General features: G+C 40.6%; 1 protein-coding gene across 2 annotated transcripts in view; it reads right to left on the bottom strand.

Annotated features, from left to right (window-relative positions):
* The window catches only part of LOC125463164 (semaphorin-3A), a 409,874-nt gene that overhangs the window by 99,517 nt on the left and 284,267 nt on the right, over positions 1–26,090 (bottom strand). For both annotated transcript variants that reach the window (XM_048554000.2, XM_048554001.2), the window contains exon 5: positions 15,341–15,460. In XM_048554000.2, the coding sequence (XP_048409957.1) occupies positions 15,341–15,460 (120 nt within the window). The remainder of the gene's footprint in view (positions 1–15,340; positions 15,461–26,090) is intronic.

Below are 26,090 nucleotides of genomic sequence, written 5' to 3' on the forward strand. Positions count from 1 at the left end.
TCCTGGCTAGCCTCTTGCTTTTTCTATCTGTATAAAAAGCTTTGGGATTCTCCTTCACCCCGTTTGCTAATGACTTTTTATGACCCCTTTTAGCCCTTCTAATTCATCGTCTAAGTTCTTTCCTACTTTCCTTATATACATCAAGAGCTTCATCAGTTCGCATCCTCCTCGACCTTGCCTACGCTTCTTTTCCTTTCTGAAGAAGGTCATAATACCCCTAGTCATCCAAAGTTCACGTAACTTGCCTTACCCATCCTTTATTCTCACAGCAAAATGCCATTTAAAAAACACACACATGTCTGACGTAGATTTATCCTTAAACAGCCAGGCCCAATCAAAATTCTCCAGTTCCTGCCTAACATTGTTGTAGCTCACCTCCCCCAATTTAACACCTTCACTTGAGGACTGCTGTTATCCCTTTCCATGAATATCTTAAAACTTATAGGTATTATGGTCACTACTTCCAAAATGCTCCCCTACTGAAACTTCACTCACCTGGCCAGGTTCATTTCCCAAAACCAGGCCCAGTATAAACCTTCAGAGATAATGGGAACTGCAGATGCTGGAGAATTCCAAGATAATAAAATGTGAGGCTGGATGAACACAGCAGGCCAAGCAGCATCTCAGGAGCACAAAAGCTATTTGTGCTTTTGTGCTCCTGAGATGCTGCTTGGCCTGCTGTGTTCATCCAGCCTCACATTTTATTATCCCAGTATAAACCTTGGCCTGGCTGGACTGTTACATATTGCGTCAAGAATCCCTCCTGAATGACCATCACAAATTGTGCCCCATTCAAGACCCTAGCACATACAGTGTCCCAGTCAATATAGGGGAAGTTAAAATTATCTGCCACGATAATGTTGCTGTTCTTGTATCTCTCCAAAATCTGTCTACGTATTCTCTTCTCTATCTTCCACTGGCTGTTGGGAGGCTTGTATTTTTCCCCCAGCATTGTGATTTCACCTTTCCTGTTCCTGAGTTCTATACGTGTTGCCTTGCTGCATGATTCCTCTGATGTATCGTCTCTCAGTGCAGCTGTAAGATGATCCCTCGCCCCTTTATATCCACTTTCTGCTGCCTATTATCCAATCAATCCTCTTTCTGCATCAACATGTTATCCCTACACTGTGTGCATATAGTTGGTGTAATAATCTTTGATAGATTTTCAAAAGACATTTCACAAAGGGCACTAGGTGCAGCACATCCAAGGGGATTCCTTTGCCTAGGTTGCTTGTAATTCTGCAATAACTAATAAATTTGTCAAACCTGACCACACTGACTCTACCTGACTACATTCAGATTTTCTGAGTGCCCAGTTATATCACCTCCTTAATAATAAATGTTGGAATTACAAAGGTTTACTTGACCAACCTGTCATTTTCTCTATTCCGTCTCTCTTATTGAATTAAGGAGATACTTTGCCATTTTCCAATTTGGTGGGCCCTTCCTCGATTCTATTAAGTTTGGAAAATCAGCAGCTACTCCTTTTAACTCCGAAGGTTGAAGTCCATCAGGATCAGGTACTTCTCAAACATTTGTTCTCATACTTTCGTTTGTATTCTTTCCCTGACAATTGTAATTCTTGTAAGATACTTTTATCCCTTTCAAATCCTGATACTCAAATATTTCTAGGATGATATTTATTTCCCTTTCAGTGAATACAGACACAAAATATCTGTTCAACTCAGTTGGCATTCCCCTATCTTATGTTATTAATTCCAAAGTCTCTAGAAGACCAACACTCACCTTACTTTTTTTATTGTTAAAGACCTGCAGAACCTCTCACTATCTCATTTTACATTTACAATTAGCTTTCTTTCATAACCTAGTTTCTATTTCCTTATTAATCTTTCAGTTTCTTCACTGTTTCTTTATATCCGGTCCAATCTTCTGATTCACCACTCACCTGTGCAGAATTATATGCTTCTGCTTTCAGTTTCCTACTATCGTTAACTTGATTATTAGCCGCAGATGGCGTATGTTTCCCCTAGAATCTTTGTTTCTCACTGGTAACCAGTTTTTCTGAATGTTCCAAACATTTCCTTAAAACTCTGCTGATCATACTGAGATAGTAAACAAGAGAAATTCAATCAAAAAGGGACACGTACTCAAGGTAAACTAAATTCTAAATACTTTGCAAAATAGTCTGAATTTGTAAAACCTCATCTCTCTTCAGATTACTATTGTTGACTAAGACAACATGTGCTCATAAAACCAGATTTACCTCAACAGATCAGAAACTGAGCAGTAATAACATCAATTGTAAATCATTTCAAAAGTTGAAAGGTATTCAATGTGCATCAAAATGCTGCATTATTAGAAAAGAATTAGCTGAGCAGAAAACTGTAGCGCATATTTAGGAATGGTACACTTAACAGCACAACCCTTGATTATCGAAACCACTCAACTATCAGAATCAACTTGTGTCTGCTGAACATTTTAGGTTGTAATTACTGGCTTCCAGTTTTCAGAACTCTTCATTAAGCAAACAAATCCTTTGTTTCTGAAGGAGTGCAATTGAAAATGAACCAGAATTAATGCCTCTTAAAGACTGATCATTGAACTCTGAATTCTGAAGGACCTTTCCAGTTTTCTTTCACATTGAAGACGTACATGATGTAAATCAATTTTCTGGAAACATCTGGCGAGTAGTGCTACAAGATAAAACCAAAATTGTTTATATAATAGAAGATTGGGAATTATGTCTTCTTAAAAAATACAGAAGTATGTCACAGGAAAATAAGAAGGAAAATTGTTTTATTTAATCAGGCTGACTATGCTCACATATTATGTTATGATGTGGAGGCGCTGGTGGTGAGCAGGGGTGGACAATCTCAATAATCACACAATATCAGGTCAGAGACCAATAGGTTTATTTGAAGACACAAGCTTCATAAACTCACTCCTTCTTCAGGTATCAGTGCGAGAGGTGGCATCAGACACAGGATTTGTAAGTAAAAGACATAAGGTCATAGAACTGATGCAGTGTTGAATGAATGTAAAACAGCTGTTAAATCTTTAATCAGTTAGACAGGATTAATATGCAAATTCCAGAATTTCTTTCAAGTCATTGCCCTGAAATCTAAAACTTGAATGACTTGAAAGAAATTCTGGAATTTGCTTATTAATTCTTTCGATCTGATTAAAGATTTAACAGCCGTTTTAGATTTGTTCAACACTGCATCAGTTCTATGACCCTTTGATTTTTTGCTTATAAATTCTGTGTCTGATGCCACCTCTTTGACTGACACCTGAAGGAGGAGTGAGACTCTGAAAGCTTGCGTCTTCAAATGAACCTGTTGGACTATAACCGGGTGTCACGCACTTATTAAATTATGCAGATTAATAAAGCCTCATGAGACTATTGGAATAGTTGCGATCAAGATGGGTTCAACCCAATTTAATATTTGAACTGGTAATGTTGCTGACATCCACATTTTGAGGGGACCTGACTTATCATTGAAGTTATATTAACTTATTAAGATGATATCAATGCACAGGAAGAGGTAACAAATGAAAAATAAAATACAGGATTTTAAAATATTTACCACATGAACTAAAAAGTTTTCCATTGGAGACAAGTCTATATTTGATTCAAATGTTAAACATAAAACTAGAAGGCAGGAGAACAAAATTAACAAACTTCAAACAAAATTATAAATTGTAAGGTATTTTTGACTCACAGAACAGACATTCGTTTTGAATAAATTTCCATCATACTCAAGCCACGCTTAATTGGCCTTCTTATTTGCAAAAAAACCCTATCCTCAAGAACAATATTGACATTCCGACTGTGGAGTGCAGTCTGCTGTGATGAGATAGTCTGTGCTGTTGGAAACAAAATCAGTTTACTGTACAACACAAATCTTCTGAGCTTTTTTACTCATTAAGAAAACTCTCCTCAAGAAATCAATTTGTATCATTCTCCATTGCATGAGTAAAATAGAATATCTAGAATGTGGGAGTGAAATTTCTCAAAAATTGGCTCAGCATTGTTTTCGGGGAGTTTTCGTAGAGATTTTCTCTCTGAGATCCAGTGATTTTCTCTGCTGCTCACCTCATTAATAAAACAGAAGCTCTGTGAGGCTCGAAGTTCTGAATGAGGTGGGGCTGCATAGTCAGGCAAAGTAAATGTTGTGAGCATCAAGCAGGCACAAAATGAGTGAGAACTCAAAGCAAGCTAAGAGAGACTTCTGCAGAGAGATACAGACAAGTTAAGCAACTGAGCAAACTGGGCAAAATTTTATTAAATAAGGGAATCAAAGATTTGAGGGTAAAGTCAGGAAAGTGGAGTTGAGGATTATCAAATCCCCATGATCTCATTGAATGGTGGAGCAGACTTGATGGGCTGATTGGCTTACTTCTGCTCCTACATCTTATGGTCATATTATGCAACTTATTGTGTTTTGCATGTGGAGATGCATACCTGTCCTTTTGTGCAAAGTAGCCCAATGACAACATTACAGGCTTTGTGAGCTCCAAAGTGAACTGTATTATCAGTCCAAAACTCACCACGATGACTTAATGAGACTGGTGCTGATTTGATGCTTACTTCTGCGGACAGTAGTGGGGGATGGGGCCAGGCAGTCACTGCCCATGGAGCATACCTTGGCTTATTGGAGAATACTGGCCAAGATGAGGGGCCAGCGAAGTAGTCGGGCTCTGACTTTCATATCAGGATTTGTCCTTATCTAATATCTCTCCACTGCCTGGGAAAATGGCAACTGAGATGATAAGATCATCAGACATAGGAGCAGAATTAAGCCATTCAGTCCGTCAAGTCTGCTCCACAATTCAATCATGGTTGGCATGCTTCTCAGTCCCATTTTCCTGCTTTCTCCTTGATACCTTCGACCCACTTAATTATCACAAAATGATCTATTTCCATTTTGAATACACTCAATAATTTGGCCTCCACAGTCCTCTGCAGCAATGACTTCCACAGATTGACCCCCTTCTGATTGAAGAAATTCCTTCTCATCTCAGTTCGAGTCTGTTGTCCCCTGACTCTGAAGTTTTGCCTTCAGGTCCTACTTTCTCCTTCTCTCCATGTTCACTCTATCCAGGCCTCTCAGGATTTCTAAGTTTCAACGCAGTCCTCAGTGCAGCCTGTGATGAAGTATCAGTGTGATTTCCCGCCTGGTTTTTAAACTCTGGAGCCTGTTGAGCTGGATTGCCTCACTTCCGGTTTTCCTTCCTATACACCCCACTACGAAGGAAAACCGGAAGTGAGGCAATCCAGCTCAACAGGCTCCAGAGTTTAAATACCAGGCGGGAAAACACCACGGCGCTTCATCGGAGGCTGCACTGAGGATGTTTCTCAGCAGGAAATGAAATGTCTGTGGAACAATGAACCAGCTCGGCGAGCCAACCAACCTCAACATTCACAACCCGAGCTACAAATCTACTCCAAAACCTTAGTAACTCATCATTTCTCACATCATTCAGGGCCTGGTAAAATGCAGCTTGTATTTATGATTTAATACAAAATTATTTAAACTTTACATTAAGAAAATTGTTGCAAGAGACTATTGAACCAAAGCGTGTTGTCATGGTTACAAAGCAATGTGGGAAAAACTCAAATGTATAAATTCATCTTGGGCAATTGTAGAAGGGACAATGGCAAATATTCATTTCTTTTGGAGTTTGACTTTCTGTTCCATTGACCTGTATTCATTTCAATTGCTTTATCATTCTTTTTTGTCTAAATTTGAAAAGGATGATGTGAGCACTGTCAAATGTGCTTTTCAGAGACAAAAATAAACATTTGAATGTGTCACATCATCGCTATTGTCAAGGTAAAGGAAAGGAATAAACAGAACCTGTATTTACAAGCTGCTTTATCAAGTCTCTCAAATGATCAAAATCACTTCTCAAATAACATATTCCTTTGAAGTACAATGATTGCAATTACCTAATTAATAACAGCAGGAATTGCACAGAGCAAGATCCCACAGTCAACAATGTGATAAAAGACTGGTTTATTGAGCATGACAAGTACTTAATGAAAGAAGAACATTGGCCAAGAAGGCAGAAGTCGTACTTGGAGGCCAGGCAGCATCAGAGGAGCAGGAAAGCTGACATTTCAGCTGACCTGAAACATCAGCTTTCCTGCTGCTCTGATACTGCCTGGCCTGCTGTGTTCCTCCAGTGCAACACTGGCCCCAGCATCGGCAGTTCTTACTATCTCTGAAGAACTCTATTCTTCTGTTTCAGCTTGTGTGCATTTGAATAAATCCCATGCTCCTCCGAACAATGCAACATTCCCTTTGTTTCAAAACTGCAGCCAAGTTCTAGTGGATAAGGTTGTTAAGAAAGCATATGGTGTTTTGGCTTTCATTAACAGGGGGATCGAGTTTAAGAGCCGCGAGGTTATGCTGCAACTCAACAAAACCCTGGTGAGACCACACTTGGAATATTGTGTCCAGTTCTGGTCACCCTATTATATGAAAGATGTGGAGGCTTTGGAGAGGGTGCAAAGGAGGTTTACCAGGATGCTGCCTGGACTGGAGGGCTTATCTTACAAGGAGAGGTTGACTGAGCTCGGACTTTTCTCTCTGGAGAGAAGGAGGAAGAGAGGTGGCCTGATCTAGGTGTACAAGGTAATGAGAGGCATGGATGGAGTCGATAGCCAGAGACTTTTCCCCAGGGCAGGATTGACTGCCACGAGGGGTCATAGTTTTAAGGTGTTAGGAGGAAGGTATAGAGGAGATGTCAGAGGGAGGTTCTTCACCCAGAGAGTTGTGAGCGCATGAAATAGTTTACCAGTGGAAGTTGTGGAAGCAGAGTCATTAGTGACATTTAAACGACTGCTGGACATGCACATGGACAACAGTGAATTAAGGGGAATGTAGGTTAGGTTATTTTATTTTTGGATTGTGATTATTCCATGGCACAACATTGTGGGCCGAAGGGCCTGTACTGTGCTGTACTTTTCTATGTTCTATGTTCTGAATTGGAGTTTTTCAGTTTCAGAAAAAGAAGTGTCTGTGCTGCTAAGCAAGGGTAATCTAACAGGTGGTGATTACCATGTGTTTTGTTGAAATGGATTTGAATATGGACTCAGAAGCCAATGACTATCAGTAGACATTGCTGTGCAGACAGTTTTTATTTTGATTGCATGTAGCTTACTATCTAATTTCTAAAACAATTTTCAATAGCCAAAATATCAAAAGAGAAGGAAGATGTCTATACATGTCGACAATTCATGCCTATGTTTATGGAAGTCATTAGTACCTGTTATAGCAGCTCAGGATAATTTTAGCAATCTGTTTTCATGAAGCCTTGCTTTATATTACGCAAATAAAGAACATTTGTCTGCAGATCATGGTGATAATAATTGAAGGGCAGACATATTAAATTTACTTTAATACCTTCCTAACATGTTTGTAATTATAATTTATAATTTACTTCAAGATATTTACTTGAAGCTGTAGTGGTCATTAAAAATATGTCATCAGCTAATTTTGGTTAAGAGAGGGTTACTCTCAGACAATTAATTTGTTTCTACTGCCTTTTGAAGAGTAATTTTCTGTAATAGAAAAGAAATGGAATCTGCCTCAATTGACAATCATTGATGCAGAGTGATCAAACACTTGGCACTGCTTTTAATAACACTATCAATGATGACAGCCGAGGAAGTCTTAAAGCACGATGCTGCTCATAATCTGGGAAAAAAAAACAATTGTCCTATTATTAGTGACATTTTCTGCAAAGAAATTGACACACACCCTCACTGGCACATCAAACAAAACACTGGAAGGCTTGACTTCAAGCTGAACTTTACAACGTTTTTCTAAAATAATCGGCAGCAGGAAAACTAACCAGAGTGATCTGAAAACTACTTCTTGCTTGTATACATCACCATGAAACTGCAACATTAGCCAGCGGTAAAACCAATGAGAACACTGGAAGGAAAGTGAGTCATTGGGGATAGATATTTTCATAGTGGAAATAATAAATATAATTTTGGAAACATTTCAATTTGTTACACAAAGGAAACAGATTTCAAATGAGGATGAATAACATTTTTTTTTCAGAATCACAAGGCCCACATATCAGATTTATTCTACTCCATGAGCATTGTAGTTAACAGAATGCCTGGTGGAATTCTGATGCCCTCTGGGCTATTGCTTTAATTAGTCCTGACTCAGGAGGCAGTCTCACATCTCAGTTGTTCAGAGGGATGCATGTTCAAGTCCAAATCCATTGTATTGAGCAGCAGGGTCGAGGCAGATATTCCATTTTCCAGAGGTGCTGCTTTTTGAAGGAGATGTTAAATCAAAATGTTGACTATCCACTAAACTAGGCGTTAAAAAAAAAATCAGAGATGATGGGAACTGCAGATGCTGGAGAATCTGAGACAACAAAGTGTGGAGCTGGATGAACACAGCAGGCCAAGCAGCATCAGAGGAGCAGGAAAGCTGACGTTTCGGGCCTAGACCCTTCTAGTCCCGAAACGTCAGCTTTTGTGCTCCTGAGATGCTGCTTGGCCTGCTGTGTTCATCCAGCTTCACAGGTTGTTATTAAAAAGACTTTTTTTAGATGAACATCAGGGAAGTTCTCCCTGGTCTCCTGGCCAATATTTATTTACCCCTCAATCAATACCACTAAAACAAACTAAAATAAAACAAAGTACTCTGGATACTGAAAATCTGAAATAAAAACAGAACTTGCTGGAGGCTGCCAGATTTGCTGAGTTTTTCCAGCAATTTCTGCTGTTGTCACAGAACAGCACAGTGGCTCAGTGGTTAGCACTGCTGCCTCACAGCGCTAAGGACCTGGGTTCAATTCCACCCTTCGGCATCTACCCGTGTGAGTTTGTATATTCTCCCGGTGTCTGCAAGGGTTCCCTCCAGATGCATATGGACGTACATGGAATAGTGTAGGTCAGACGGGCTTGAGATCGGTATGACAGGTCGGCACAACATAGAGGGCTGAAGGGCCTGTACTGTGCTGTAATGTTCTATGTTCTATGTTCTGTGTTCTATGCTCTGGTTTCCTCCCACAGTATAAAGATGTGCAAGCTTAGGTGCTTGGTCATGCTAAATTGCTCATAGTGCTCAGGGATGTGTAGGTAAGGAAGCTGAGCTGTGGGAAATACAGGGAGAGAGAAGGGGGATGGATCTGATTGGGATGGTCTTTAGAGGGTTAGAATGGACTCATTGGCCACGAAAGGCCTGTTTCCACACTGTAGAAATAGAGATTCTAAGAAACAGATTGCTTGATTACTATTACATTGCTGATCCTCTCAGGTTTTCTATGTGCTTAGTTAGTGGGCAATTGCTGAATATTTTAAAATGGAAGAAGTCATGAAACAAAGTCCTTATGAGTTTGTCAGCATTTTTCTTACATACAGAAACAAATTCTCTTTCTCTGTTCCATGTGTAAAGTTTCCTCCCTACTCTATCTGATGTTTGAAATCAATCCACAGCTCACCACATCCTGCCCTCTATGATTTATTTACACTGCCTCCCAAAACTCATTTTGTCTCCATTTTTAAAATTACTACGTCTTCATTTCTCTTTATTAGAATTGTGCACAGCAGACAATGGCAATTTATTTCTGTTCTCAATAAAACGTAGAAGGGAACGAAATGACTGGACCAATTAATCTCAGCAGATTACGTTGTACTTTAAAAATCTTTTGTGTGGGATTGTGGTTCTACCATTAAGTGACTGTACATTGTTTTATGGAAACTGCAAACTTTTGCACAACATGATCTGTTTTCTCCTTTAACGTCACAAGTCATGGTGAAGATATACCATTCTGCTTCAGGGATATTTTCAGCTCCTAAACCCACATACATATCTTCAGCTCTTTCATCTATATTTTTGAAGGACCCAGCCAAGCAATAGCAGGGAGCAGCTGACTATCCAGTTGAGGGGGAAATCTCCTAAGGCTGAGGGCTGCCTCGTGACACCCCCATCCCACTCCCTCCCAGTGTTGGCACATCAGTACCCTGACCACCTGAGGAGGGAGTTTCATGATGGAGGAGGAGCGGGTGCCTTAACATGTGGTGCTCCCTGCATTAAAGATCATTCCTTTTTTTAAACATTTTGAGCACACCCAGCTGCCTGGTCATGAACAATGGGATACCCTGCTGAGGCTGAATAACCGGGACTGGTGACGGCATTCTGAAGATGGGTCACTGGACCCAAAATGTTAACTCTGATTTCTATCCACAGATGCTGTCAGACACACTAAGCTTTTCCAGCAATTTCTGTTTTGTTTCTGATGTGGGTGGGGTCCCATGAGCCAGCAGTGGAGTTCAGGCTGACAGCTCTTACCTGAGTTCTCATTTGGAAATCCCAGTTAGTATGGGAATTTAGTCAGTCCTGTGATTGGCTCTAATTGCCTTCAAATGTCGACCTACAACTATTAACTTGGTACCACATCAGCATGGCAGCTATTAGTGCAGAATTTCAGCTTCACCTACCTCCAACTCCAATCCTGACCCAGCCAACCCAATGTTACTGGAGGGATCTTTGAATGTGGGCACAATTTCACAATGAAGTTTTAATTTTTTAAAAATTCATTCACAGGGTGAGGGTGTCACTGGCTAGACAGCATTTATTGCCCAGAGACAACCATATTACAGTGGGTCTAGAGTCACATATCGGCCAGACCAGGTAATGATGGCAGGTTCCTTCCCTGAAGGACGTTGGTGAACCAGATGGGTTAGTTTTCCTCCAACAATTGGCAATGGATTCATGGTCATCATTAGACTGCTAATTCTAGATATTTTATGGAATTCAAATTCCACCATCTGCCATGGCAGGATTTGAACCCAGGTCCCCAGAACATTGTCTGGGTCTCTGGATTAACAGTCTGGTGATAATACCACTAGGCCATCACTTCCCCTATGCTAGGGATCACAAAGAGATAGAAGAGAAGTTGAGACGGTGGAAATGTTAGAAAATTTAAAAGATAAAATGCAAAGTTATAGCTGATGGATTAAAAGGGTCAGGATACAAAATTAGCTGAGTGACAGGAAAAAGAGGGTAGTGTTTGAAGCGGATATTTTTGGAATGGAGGAAGATTTTCCATTCTGTTCTTGTCTGGGATGCGGGCAGCACGAGCAATGCCAGCATTTGTCGCCCATTTCTAATTGACCTTGAACCAAGTGGTGTGCTCAGTCATTCCAGATTGCAGTGAAGTGGGTCTGGAGTTGTTATTGTGGGTTTGGAGTCACAAGTAGTCCAGATCAGTAAGGGCCACCCAAGACATTTTTCCATCCCCACCCTTGTCTGCTTTCCAGAGAGACCACTCTCTCCGTGACTCCCTTGTTCACTCCACACTCCCCTCCAACCCCACCACACCCGGCACGTTCCCCTGCAACCGCAGGAAGTGCTACACTTGCCCCCACACCTCCTCCCTCACCCCCATCCCAGGCCCCAAGATGACTTTCCACATTAAGCAGAGGTTCACCTGCACATCTGCCAATGTGGTACACTGAATCCATTGTACCCGGTGTGGCTTCCTCTACATTGGGGAAACCAAGCGGAGGCTTGGGGACCGCTTTGCAGAACACCTCCGCTCAGTTCGCAACAAACAACTGCACCTCCCAGTCGCAAACCATTTCCACTCCCCCTCCCATTCTTCAGATGACATGTCCATCATGGGCCTCCTGCAGTGCCATAATGATGCCACCCGAAGGATGCAGGAACAGCAACTCATATTCTGCTTGGGAACCCTGCAGCCCAATGGTATCAATGTGAACATCACCAGCTTCAAAATCTCCCCTTCCCCCACCGCATCCCAAAACCAGCCCAGTTCGTCCCCTCCCCCCACTGCACCACACAACCAGCCCAGCTCTTCCCATCCACCCGCTGCATCCCAAAACCAGTCCAACCTGTCTCTGCCTCCCTAACCTGTTCTTCCTCTCACCCATCCCTTCCTCCCACCCCAAGCCGCACCTCCATCTCCTACCTACTAACCTCATCCCACCTCCTTGACCTGTCCGTCTTCCCTGGACTGACCTATCCCCTCCCTACCTCCCCACCTATACTCTCCTCTCCACCTACCCTTTCTCTCCATCTTCGGTCCGCCTCCCCCTCTCTCCCTATTTATTCCAGTTCCCGCTACCCATCCCCCTCTCTGATGAAGGGTCCAGGCCCAAAACGTCAGCTTTTGTGCTCCTGAGATGCTGCTTGGCCTGCTGTGTTCATCTAGCCTCACATTTTATTATCTCAGATCAGTAAGGATACAGTTTCTTTCCCTAAAAGGGCATTCGTGAACCAGATGGGTTTTAATGACAATTGAAAAGGGCCAATTTTTAATTTCAGATTTCACTTAATTCAAATTTCACTATCTGCCATGATGAGTTTCTAACTCGTTTGTCCAGAACATTCTGGAATCTGGGATCAGTGACGTTTGTACTACGTCACTAACTCCACAATTATTGGAGATTAAAAAGAGGAGTTCTCCCAAAATACATCATACTCTTCACTAAATTTTCAGAAGAGAATTAATTGATGATTCCAACCCTGTGAGAGATACTTGTATTTTTAATCTATAATTGGCAGCACTGGGCAGAGACTGAGCAATGCTGATTGGCAAATCTTATTGTTGGCACCCAGACCTGGTCCAGATGCTGATTACAGGATTTCCTGTGGCGTTGTAAGGTGATACGTATTATTGCTACGTCATCAGAATAGCTCCCGCAGAGGCAAAATGTACAAAACAGTGGGTCTCCCTGAAGGATGCTGGAAAGCAGCATAGATGTCTGTACATCTCCTGCCAGATAGAAGAGTTCATTTGTAGAATTTTCCTTTGGAATATTTTGTTAGGAACACTATATATTGAAGTGAATACAGCAATGCTCCCCTAGGAGATCAATTGCTTCCTTTTGTTCAGGCTTGGCCCTGCTTTTCACAAACCTTTCTTCAGCCATTCTTCAGAGAGGCTCTTTTACAAAAATATTCTGCACTCACTACTTCATCTGCAGCTCAAAATGGAACATAAAATTTCTAAAACACTCCAGATTCATCAGTGCCCAGGATACTGGTAAGATACTCACATGGGTTTGCAGTTTCAACATATGTAATTAACTAAAAGCAGGAAGACATCCTCATGGTAAGCAACAGGTGAAAGTGTCAGATGAACATTCTTTCTGACATTGAGTATAACCTTAGAATACGCTTGATGGAAAATTGCTTCCTCTGCAATTTTAATCACTTGTAAATCACTTGGCTGTTTCTATAATAGGACTAATTTGGCAGACAATCAAAATGCATCCTCCTGCCCTTTCAATTTTTAAATCATGTGTTTACAGGTGTTGAAACAGATCTTTCTCCAATAGCCATAATCTTGAATGTTGCTGCATTAATTTTTCAAACTAAATGAAACATGGTATGCATAATTATATCCCGTAGTCATTAATCTGGAATAATTTCAGTGAAGCACGTAAGCCCAGCAATGTTAAAAATAGGAATTGTGTTCTAACTGAGCCAATATATATTGTAGCCATATGTGCTGTACTGGGAATGTGAATGTCCTTTCAATTGCTGGGCAACAGAAAAAGAAAAAGTACCCTGTGACTTTGGCAGACCCTATGGTGACACTGTTACTAAACTGAAGCTCTGGTATTTTTTTGCTTTTGTAGTTGGCAGCCTAGGAAGTCTGCCCATTAAATGAATAACAGAAAGTGTTGGGCTGAAGGGTGTGAAGTGAAAATTCCAAGCCAAAGAGCTCAAAGCAAAATTGATTTAAAAAATAATAAACATACCACAATAAAACTTCATTAGACAAACATTTTCTAATCAAAGCACTAGGAATGATAATACCTATGAAAATACTGTCTCTAATGTGTCTTTCGATGATTGATAGAGTTCACTTTGTGCACCAACGCTATTGATGGTGTGTGGTTTATCAGTACGAAGTGCTATTTTGTGAAGTTATTTATGTCATTTTCCTTTACAACAGAAAAGTGGAAACATTTGTTCAGCATCACTGCTTCTCTTGCCCTTATTATCTTCCAGCTTATCGGTTTTAGCATCAGTTGATTATAAAGCTCTTGCAATGAAACTTGCAAAAGGAAATAAAAACAGAAATTGCTGGAACATCTCAGCAGTTCTCGCAGCGTCTGTGGAGAAAAATCAGAGTTAACATCTCAGGTCCAGTGCCCTTTCTCCAAAACTTGGGATACCAGACCCGAAACACTAACTCTGATTTCTCTCCACAGATGTTTCTGGACCTGCTGGGCCTTTCCAGCAATTTCTGTTTTGTTTCTAATTTCTGACATCTGCAGGCCTTTCAGTTTTTATTGCATAAAAGAAAGTTGGAAAGGTGAGTTGCAAATCTTCACTAATTTTCAACAGTTTGTGACTGATCACAGTGTCTGTATTGCACCTGTTGATTGGTGGTAATACTACTGTGTCCATTGTAATCACTCAACATTCATCCCACAATGCGGGGGGAAGAAGTGTAAATGATGATAACACATGGAGGTAAAGGAATCACTTGATGGGCAAGTCAGGGGGTAATCTCATGATTTGCTGGTGGTTTTATAAGGCTGCCCAATAAAAACTGGAAGAACTGTGGATGCCGTAAATCAGAAATAAAAACACAAGTTGCTGGAAAATCTCAGCAGGTCTGGCAGCTTCTGTGAGGAGAAAAAGTCAGAGTTAATGTTACGTGTCCGGTGACCCTTCCTCAGAACTGTGGAAGGGGTCAGACCGCCCATTAGTTGGAGAATGGTTTATGGGCACAGAGAAATCAAAACATCAATATTAACAGCCAAAATCGAACAATTGATCAGCCTCATTGCTGTAGATGTTCCCTTACTGAAGGGACTGAAGGCGATAGGCGCTGTAGTGCCTCCAGTAGAGGAGTGAAGTAAAATGATGGGCAAATTGATCACAGGAGATGAGTCACCTGGTAATGTCCATACATCCCTGCAAAATATAACATTATTGTGTGGCTCAACAACAGAGAACAAATTGGATTGCAATACCAGACAGCTGATCCCATTAACTAGTCTTTGCTTTTCCTTCGTACATAAACTGATCTCTCATTTTGTTCACTGTCTTCATGTTGGGACTTCACTGCATGTGGTTATCAGATAATACTTTGTTAAAGTCAACAGTTGACTAAATACAAAATGAAAATGAAGCATGAGACAACAATGGGCCCTGTTAAGACATGATGACAACAGAAGTGAAATTATGCCTTTGATGTGTGTTCCACACCCAATCTTATTAAAATCACAGGCAGATATGAGAAGTTGTATAGTTTGCAGAAAGATAGTCTTCTTTTATTGGAACTATAATACGAACAGTCAATCATAGAAAGTACATTAGACAAATAGAAAACAGGTGTAAGAGGGACTTTTTTTTACCTCAGGTTGATGACCAACTTCAATGTAGGCGCAGACTGGGTGAAAGGCTCCAGTTCCACAGGCATACAGGTGGCTTTGATTATAATGCTGTAGAACCCTGATGAAATTTGCACATTCTTTCTGCATGAGAGATAACATGGAAGGAATTCAGGTGGTCAGTGCAAATTGTTCTATGGAACTGTCTTCAACTCAAATCATTTTTGGAAAAGCACTGAGTTTTCCAGAATATATTCTGGAAACATTAAAGCTGTCAATTCAACAGTCGAACAGTTTTGCTCCTTACATAGAACAGTGAACAGTACCGTACAGGAACAGGCCCTTCGGCCCACCATGCCTGTGCCAACACATGATGCCATGCTAAACTAATCCCATCTAACTGTACATGGTCCGTATCTCTCAATACCATAAGATCATAAGACCATAAGTCATAGGAGCAAAATTAAGCCATTCAGCCAATTGACTCTCCTCCACTATTTGATCATAGCTGATATGTTTCCCAGGCTCAGTCTCCTGCCTTCTCCCCATAACCATTGATCACCATACCAATTCTGAACCCATTTTCTGATTATCTTAATTACATTCAATGATTTGGCCTCCACAATCTTTTGCAGCTCTGAGTTCCACTGTCTGTTCATGAATCTGTCTAAACACCTCTTAAAAGTTGCTCTCGTATCTGCTTCTACCATTTCCCCTGGCAACGTGTTCCAAGAGCCTCCCACCCTCCGTATAAAAGCTTTCCCCTCCTCACTTTAAACCTGTGTCATCCTGGGAAAAAAAGACGCTGACTATCCACCCTATCATGCCTCTCATAATGTTATATCTTTCCATCAGGTCATCCCCGAGCCTCGAAAACTCTAGAGGAAATAATATAGGTTTTTCCAATGTCTCCTTGTGTTTAATAGACTCCAATCCAGGTAACATCCCTGTAAACCCTTCTTTAACCCTCTCCACAGCCTTCATATCCTTGCTATAATGTGGCAATCAGAACTGCATACCATAGACCAAATGTAGCCCAATTAAAGTCTTATACAGCTGCAACATGGCTTGTCAACTTTTATACTCAATGCTCTGACTGATGAGGGCAAGCATTCCATATGCCTTCTTTACTACCTTATCCACTAGAACATAGAACATAGAACATTACAGAACAGTACAGGCCCTTCGGCCCTCGATGTTGTGCCGACCTGTCATACCGATCTGAAGCCCATCTAACCTACACTATTCCATGTACGCCCATATGTTTGTCTAATGACGACTTAAATGTACCTAAAGTTGGCGAATCTACTACCATTGCAGGCGAAGCGTTCCATTCCCTTACTACTCTCTGAGTAAAGAAACTACCTCTGACATCTGTCCGATATCTTTCACCCCTCAATTTAAAGCTATGCCCCCTCATGCTCGCTGTCACCATCCTAGGAAAAAGGATTTCTCTATCCACCCTATCTAACCCTCTGATTATTTTATATGTCTCAATTAAGTCAACTCTCAACCTTCTTCTCTCTAATGAAAACAGCCTCAAGTCCCTCAGCCTTTCCTCATAAGACCTTCCCTCCATACCAGGCAACATCCTAGTAAATCTCCTCTGCACCCTTTCCAAAGCTTCCACATCCTTCTTATAATGCGGTGACTAGAACTGTACACAATACTCCAAGTGCGGCCACACCAAAGTTTTGTACAGCTGCAGCATAACCTCTTGGTTCCGGAACTTGATCCCTCTATTGATAAAAGCTCAAACACTTCTTAACAGCCCTGTCAACTTGGGTGGCAACTTTCAAAGATAAGTGTTGCCACTTTCAGGGAGCTGAGCTGTGGACTTGTACTCAATGACCTCTCTGTGTATCAGTGCTCCTCAGGGTCCTGTCATTTACTGTATACTGACCACTTGCATCTAACATCCTGAAATGCATCACTACACAGGTCCAGATTAAACTCCATCTACCTTTTCTCCGACCCCAACTTCCTAACTGATCTGTATTCTGCTGTATCCTTTAACAAACCTCCTACTTTCCACAGCTTATTTTGTAATAAATAATGCAAAGCTGGAAAATGGTGAGTTTGACTTCAATTAATGGTAATTTGTTGGAGGGCATTCTGAGAGATAGTATTTACACATATTTGGAGAAGGTCTGATTCCAGACTATATGATTCTATGACTCTATGTCCATTCTTATTGCCCATAACGTCTTAAAAAAACAAAAAAAATACACAATTACCTGATAAACGTGTGTCTAATAATGACTCCACAGTATTACAGTGCACACGGTACTAACATCAGAACTTTAAGTGTGTGAGATCACCATTGTTTTCATAGAGATAAACATCACACTGCCTTGGCTTGGCTGGTTTGGATATTGACACAGATGAACCTGCCACCTTGAAGTGGAGAAATCAACTATTTTAAAGGAAAAATATTGCTGTCAATGACACAGCCATCTGCGATTTTACATTTAGGGCACAGCTGAGTTGTTGGAACGTAAAACCATTTCACAGACAGTGAGCATGTTTTCGACATAGTCCATCCTCCAGGCAGCTGATCAATTGTTTACAGAATAGCCCGGACCTACCTGAGAATTTGTAGCTCTATCCTGGTGCATTCACAGCGTAGGCTGTTATTATTGGGATGACCTGCCAGGAAGTTGCAGCAAAATTATGCGATGGAACCTTCTCCTGCATAGTGCAACTGAACCACATCTACAATTCACCAGGTATTAAATAAATGATGACTGCAAATTCGCTGTTTCAGAGCAGCTTTGTTCACTACTACCTCTTAGACTGAACTAGAACCTGGCGAAGAGATAATATTTTTTATTAAAGGACAAGGATGAGAATTTTTTTATTGAAAGTTTCAACATAGCAGCAGAGTACCATTGGCACTGTATTTAGTCAAATAGACAAAATACTGGACAGACTTAAAAGAATAAATCAATTATGATGTTTTTATATTTTGCCTCATACACAGACTATTATAAAACAACAAATAACTTGCCGGAAGGCTCTGGGGCAATTGTTTGATCCAGGTGATGATTAGAAACTGAAGTAATCAGCCAGCTACAGTGATATTAACAATGAATCTGCAATGACAAATCCAGCAAATTCCTGTGCGTTGCCCTTTGAGAGCATTAGCGCATAAACAAATAGTCTCATCTGAATGGCCAAACTTTTCCTGAAAGATGAGATTTACTACAGATGTGAGGCTTTAAAAAATATGGACACATGACAGTCAGCTAAAAAAAGATTACATTGGTAATTTCTCTAAACATCTTCTTTGGTTACCTCTTGTTGAATATCTACCAAACCCAGGGATAAGGCTGCAGTGGTTGGTTTGTGTTTGCTTTTCAAATGAAATTTTATTACATTAGAGCATGGGTAGCCAAAAGACAATTCAGACCTTCAAGAGTGCCCCTTCTAGAGATATGTATGTTCAAACAAGGTTAAAGCTTGCATTTTCACTTCACCTTTCATCAACACATGACACCCAAAAGTTTTTGTTCTAAATAGCCAATCAAATGCTTATTGTGCGTCACATCATTGTAAAGTAGAAAGCAGATAGAGGCTTGCCAGCTATAACAAAGCACCTTTGCTAGCTGAAGATTCAGAAAAAATCACCCCGGCTGGTTTGGTGTTGAGCTCCTGCCTCCAAGAACAACATCATCCGCTGTCTGCCCAGCAGCAGTCGGTAGCTAATTAGCAGCAAATCGGTGCCTACTTGGGGGAAAATTAAAATGTTTATTTTAAGCTTTCTTTTTGCAGTTTTCAGTAAGCACAAACATCTTGAAACACTCTCATGGTTTCACCACCTACGGTAGCAATGCCCATCCCTCCCAACAGCCCAAAGCCTCAAATGCCCCCATTCACTCTTTCACTTCCTTATCAACTCACATACTTTATTGGATGGACTGCAAGAGGAAGCCTGTTAATTGGCTTGCTCTAGGAAGATGATGCAGATGGGTTGCTCTCAGAAATCTGTGGTCCTATTGACCCTTTAAAAAGTAAGGGTACAAGATTCCACTCACTGACTCAGTCCAGTGCAACCATATACTGTTCAAAGGATAATGAGGTATAGCTGTTCCTGATACACAAGTTGTCAAACAAAATTTCAGTGTGTACATCTGCATACTTTCACATCCCACTCAACAGAACTGAAACCACCACCAATGATACTCAACATCCTGAAACCAACCTAAATAATCATAACTTCAGTTGTGCATTGCCTGCATAAGGCAGATCATTAGAATGTCCAAATCCATTCTCTTTCAGACGGTGATCTGCATTCCCTCTGAAACACACAAATGGCTGGCTGTCCATTGGATCCTGTTTTGAATTATACAATCCGTACAGGCTCTTCGGCCCAACAAGTCCACATCGACCCTGTGAGCATCCCCCCAGGCCCATCCCCCTATAACCCACCAAAGTTACATATCCCCAAATAGTACAGGCAATTTAGCACAGCCAATCCACTTAACCTGCACATCTTTGGACTGTGGGAGGAAACCAGAGCAGCCAGAGGAAACCCACACAGATACGGGGAGAATGTGCAGACAGTCCCTCAAGGGTGGAATCAAACCTGGGTCCCTGGTGCTGTGAGGCAGCAGTGCTAACCAATGAGCCACCGAGCCACCCTTCTGTGTAACCATTATTCTGTGGCCCATATACCTCTGGCTCTAATGTGACTTGCTCGGCTCTTCAAGTTCTGTGCTTAACAACTGATCAAATAGTTTACATTTACTTCTGCATTTTCTCAATAATCCTTTATCATGAATCAAAACAAGTTCAATTTGGGAACTCTCTTTGTGCTCAAAGTCCCAAAATCATTGCTACTGCTTTCTTCTGAAACGTCTTCAATTAGTCCACATCTGTCACATGAACAGGTACAGAGCAAACAAACAGATTTAAAAATACAATATTGCAAAATTTAAATGTTTGTTTCTGTCCTTTTTAATTTAATTGTCGTTTAGGATGTTTCTCAAATGTCACCAGGCCATTATTTTGGGTTTAGTTGCTAGTAATTTTGACTTGAGCGTCTTTGCAGATGTAAAGAAAGGTTAAAGGTAAGGTTCCCAAACACCCATTGGACTGTTCTCTCATGAGAGAGATTGCTGGTGGTGATTTAATCTGATGGTCACCACACCTCAGGTGAGAGCAGAGATTGAGAAGGAAGGTCCTTCATGGTAGCGTCAGCTGGTGTGGGAATTAATGCATGATGTATCCATTCTAAAGCAGGGCATTGAGCTCCCTAGTCATTTCCAGAAATGGAAATGCTGCACTAGAGGGAAATCGAAATGAAACAAATAAACTCATAAAGACTAAATAGCTTGGGGATGCAGTGAGATAAATTTGTTACTTTATTTCAAAGAGGTTATTCACTTGAGTTCCGAGGAAGGGTCACTCAACCCAAACATTAACTTTGATATCTCTCTGCAGATGCTGCCAGACCTGATGAGCTTTTCCAGCAACTTCTGTTTTTGTTTCTGATTTTCCAGCATCTTGAGTTCTTTTGATTTTTATTCACGTCCTCACATCTGAGGATGTACTTAAGTTGGCAAGGCCAATGAAATACCACGTTTATTACATTTAATTGTATCTCATTGTTGTATTGAAACTTCATTGAATTAATTACCTTTGGTGCTGTAACCATTATTTTATAGATAATATTACACGTACATCAGCAAATTTCTTTCAGCTTACAAAGTGATATTAATATTGAAAGTATTTTAGATAATTAAATAATGTAGTCAGCTCAATGATGTCTATGTGAATGAATAGAGGGACAGGGAGCAGGGAAATGATCTATTATGTCACGTTATCTCCAGTTATTATTTCTACATTATATTTTGTTGAAAGGAACAAACCAAAAATAGGAAAATTGATGTAAAAATGCGTGTACCAACTAACATTCTATCAGCTGCACTACAAAGGACCTGTCATCTTCTCAATGAAGACAGTAGAGTGCAATTGAATCCTCCTGAATTCATCTACACACAGAAACTACAGCTTCGATGTCCTGATCTTTTACAGCTTTTAATAACAAGCATTAACTTTGAATCCCTGATTCCCTAGGTTTCTTTGATAGTTGGTTTGATAATCATAGAGTGTCACCTCTACATGGGCCTGAACCATCTTTTCGTCTGATGTTCTTTGTACAATGAGGCAGTAACAAATTAATTTGTAGAGAGAGAGCAGCTTTGCTCTGTTGAAGATACCAAACATTCCCTTTAACACTTACCAAAATGTCAAGGAAGTTTTCTTAATGATAATTGGAATGTTTTGGCTAGAAAAGGATTTACATGTATCATGAGGCCTAGTGACAGCCCACACGAACATTTTTAGGAGGTAACACTCAAGCTAATCCCCAGACAAATGTTTAAGATCTGTAACACTGATTAGGGAGTGTCATACAAGCTTTCCTACCCAGTTATAAAAACACAAAGACATCTGTACAAACATGCTCTACACAGAAGCAAATTGGAAGAGAATAAAGCCATCTGGATGAGTGCAAGAGCAGCTGGATATAACGTTTAGTACACTCTTTCAGGAAAATGCACTTAAGTGTAGTTTGGAAAGCCTTGAATGAGATGCTAGTTAATTTACTTCATCTTTGGCTTAACTAATCCAGAATAAAGTTGACAAAAATATCTTAAAATCTGTTTTCTACAAGTAACATGGACGTTAGAGAATGGCATACACAAGCTGCTTAGGCATTTTCTATTCATTTCCCTTTCCATTTAATTCTCTCACTGACAAACACAGCACGCTTGTTTGGGACTGGGTTACAATGCACTCATCCTTTACTGTATTCTCTTCCGTTGAGTGCCTCTGTTAGGTGCCCGGTTTGGCTCTGTCAGTAATGGTCTTATATCTATAATATAGGAGACTGTCAGTTCTCCAAAGATTTGGGCACAAAATCCAGGATGGAGTTTTATGTGGAATGCCCTGTCATTTTTTTCAGACAGGACAGAAAATGAAATGTTACTTCTCAGCCAACATTGATATCAATGACCAATCTGTTTGTGGGAGTTTGCTGCATACAAAGTGGTCGCTGTGCTCCCCACATTATAACAGTGACTCAAAAATTACTTTATTTGCTACGGTATATTTTGCAATATTTCAACGTGGCAAAAGGTTTTCTAAAAATGTAAGTCTTTCTCCAGTTTTGTCCACATCATTTTGATGACCTGCAGTCTCTCGGACAGACAGGAAAACGACACCCAAAAGGTGCACGTCCCTCAGGTTATCCTCACAGAAATCAGCATTTGCATTTTGGATTTGGGTATCTGTACAGGATGATTAGGGATCTGTACAGGATGATACAGAGCCCTAAGCAGGAAGAGATGGAACTGACAGCTCACGAAATGGTTGTTCGACTAGGGGATAGAGAGGGGAGGGGGATACTTCCCTGCAGTGCAGAGGTGATGAAGGTAGAATATAGAAGTTTTGTTTAATGTCCCATCTGAAAGATAGTACTGGTGGCAGTGCAGCATTCCATGTTAAATTTCAGCTTCTAAAGGAAAATAACTTTCTACAGACGACTAACTTCTTAACGGGGATAGTAGGAAGTGCTAATGCTGGAGTCTGAGATAACAAGGTGTAGAGGTGGATGAACAAAGCTGGTGAGACCTGTTCCCCTGATGCTGCCTGGCCTTCCTGTGTTTATCCAGCTCTATACCTTGTTATCTTGTAACTTCTTAACAGGCAATGTTACAGAGTGAGTGTTTAGGATCTAGAATGCATGGCGGATTTAATCATGACAGACTTAATCATAGCTTTCAGAAGGAAGTTGGATAAGGGGCTAAGAGAAAGGCATTTACTACGTTCAAGGACTAGAGAGTGGGAATCGTATACTTGCTTTTGCATTGTTACAGTCAGCCACATTATCTCATTTATTCTAACACATAAAGTGGACCAGTAAGCTGCAATATATCTCAAGATATACAGAATAGGTAGTTTGAGACTCAAACAATACTTAAGGAGCCTGGCTTGTTAACATCACGCAGAAAGTACAGATAAGGGAATTACTGACTGGGCAACATTTATTTCCCACTCCTGTTGCCCTCTTGAAGCTGCCTTCTTGAACCACTGCGGTCCATGTGATGTAGATGGACCCACAATGTGCTTAGGGAGGGAATTCTGGGATTTTGCATCAGTGACATTAGAGGAACAGTGATATCTTTCCAAGTCAGCGTGGTGAGTGCCCTGGAGGGGAACTTGCCGACGGTGGTGATCCCATGCCCTTTGACCAGGCAACCAAGAGATGGAAATTCACAAAGTTAGCACAATATTATAATATTTCAAACTTAACTATGACTGACAGATAAAGCATGGAGTATTCAGTTGGTAGAAGGTAAGTTGATGTTAGGAAGCAATTCTTTACATAAAGCGATTAATACCTGAACTCGTCATCTGCGCAGGGTAGGAGAGAGTTAAATGCATAGGTTTTAGAGATTGTTGGATGTGTCTCGATAGGAACCAGGATTTCTATGGAAGAATGAGCCAAAGAGATTAATTGAGCCTTTTGACCTGTACTTATAATTAAACAACATCCAGTATCATAAGATGTCATCCTAATATTAGCTCAAGGAATCATATCGCCCAATTCAGAGCACACAAGTTTGATAGCTTACAGATGATCAACCACAAAAGCCTGGTTGCATTAGATTGCAGGCAATTTAAAGGAACAAATGAACAGAGAGAAAATGAGACATACAGCCAAAATGTTAACAGAGGTGAGTTGCGTGGGTGGGAGGAGTTCAGAGTTTGGAAGAGGAAATTTGGCAGCCCCTACCGATTTAATACCACAGCATGCAACTCTTTCCTTTGCCAGGATCCTTGCTCTGACATCAAGAGGCCTGGCTTTGAATTGAATATCAACAAGATGGACTTCAGTGTATTTTCGAGGACCAGGAAGAGAGAATACAGCTCGTGAATAGGAACAGAGAGGGTGGTGCAGGGCCCAGAACCCTGAATCCAGGACGTTGGGGTGTGATAGGGTGAGAGACCCACACATCGGAGGATGATAAAACTGTTGCATTTAGATAAAGCTCTCCTCCTTCTCTCATGCCACTGCTGTGCTGGAAGGCCTTTCTTCCCTAAGCTGTCATCATCAACTCACATGGAGCTGTCAGGAGGCTCAGGAAACCCGGCAGACCACGGTTAAAGCCGGAAGGCAGCTCCAATGTGAGGCTTTCAGCCTGATTAAAATATTTCATTGGGCAACCAGGCCTTGGGAGCAGATTGGCTTTGTTCTATCTGCCTCCTTTGAAACCAGAAGTCAATGGGATGTAGATAAGCTAGGGTCACCTTTGAGATTTTTCTACGTTTAATATTTGACTCAAATCACAGTTTTTTGAGAGTTACAATTCATGCCAAATAGAATCAGAAATCTGAATAAAGAAACAGAGAATACTGAGAATATATGCAGGCCCTTGGTATCAGAGGGGAGAAAGGTTTACATCACATGGAACAATCCTCCATTTTAAACAGTACAAAATGCTACTGAAACTATGTTCTTTTACAGATACTAATCGGCCTTCTGTGCTCTGTAGTGCAAGGTAATAGCGCAGAAAGAGTTAATGTTGAAGGCTGCATTAAGCTCCACCCAACCTGATGATGTCATACAACATGGTCTCAAAGTGGACAGGAACATCTCCCAGCAGTCTTACATTCATTAAGATGACAGAGAAGTTAACAAAGTGTGGAGCTGGATGAACACAGCAGGCCAAGCAGCATCTTAGGAGCACAAAAGTAGTTCCCATAATCTCTGACAGAGGAGTTATCTTATTTGAAAGGCTGCCTCTGACAGGGCAGCACCTCCTCTGTACTAATATCTGAGGTTAACATTGACCATGTATATTCAAGTTTCCCAAATGATTCCAGGACCCACAATCTTTTGATTCAGAAGCAAGGTGCTACTGATGCAAGGAGTCTTATCAACAACATCTAGCAACCTGTACCTGATAATTATCATACAATAAACTACATATTGTTCAGATAAGAACCTCTTGTTAAGATTCACTCGTGGTTGTTCCTCTGTTACTGTAACACATGGACCCTTAGACCCAGTCAGGTATAGAAGAATGATGGAATTGCATGCTTCTCCCCACAAATGCCATATGAAGCTCCTTTATTATTGAAAGATAATTAAATGTTTTGACAGAGCAAAGTTAGAAGTTGATTTTGATGAAAAAGCCAATTTCATTTCAATAGTTGAAACATTTATTTTGTTTTTATATTTATTATTGTTAATAATCTTTTCCATCTGGATAGATTACCTGTGAAATGAGTATTAATGACAGATTTTTCTCAGTCTAACATGTAAAGTGAAACATGAATGTACAATGAGATTGAATCGAAGGCAGGAACAGTGCAATGAATATTTCATGCCAATTATTGTATTTCATGAGATCAAATTGAAACAGTCATGTAACTAAGCAGATCCCTTTTAACTAAGAATCATTCAGTATTTTGACTTTGTTTTTTTTTCAACAGATTGACACATGAATTGACTCAGTTTGTTTCATTCAGAATTTTAAACAGTTAGAAATAATCAAATTTTTGTGGAATATATTGTCACCAGGCTCACATTCTAGAAGTAGGGAACTCTGGTATAGAAAGTGCTATCAGACAGTAAACATACATCTTGCAAATACTCAGCAGTTCAGGCAACGTCCAGGAGGAGGCTGGACAGCTACTTGAATTTGCATAGGAACAACCTGCATTACCTCGCTCAGAGAACAATTGGTCAGAAATTGAGACA

The sequence above is a fragment of the Stegostoma tigrinum genome, chromosome 25, assembly GCF_030684315.1.
Source record: "Stegostoma tigrinum isolate sSteTig4 chromosome 25, sSteTig4.hap1, whole genome shotgun sequence".
In the NCBI taxonomy this organism is placed as follows: domain Eukaryota; kingdom Metazoa; phylum Chordata; class Chondrichthyes; order Orectolobiformes; family Stegostomatidae; genus Stegostoma; species Stegostoma tigrinum.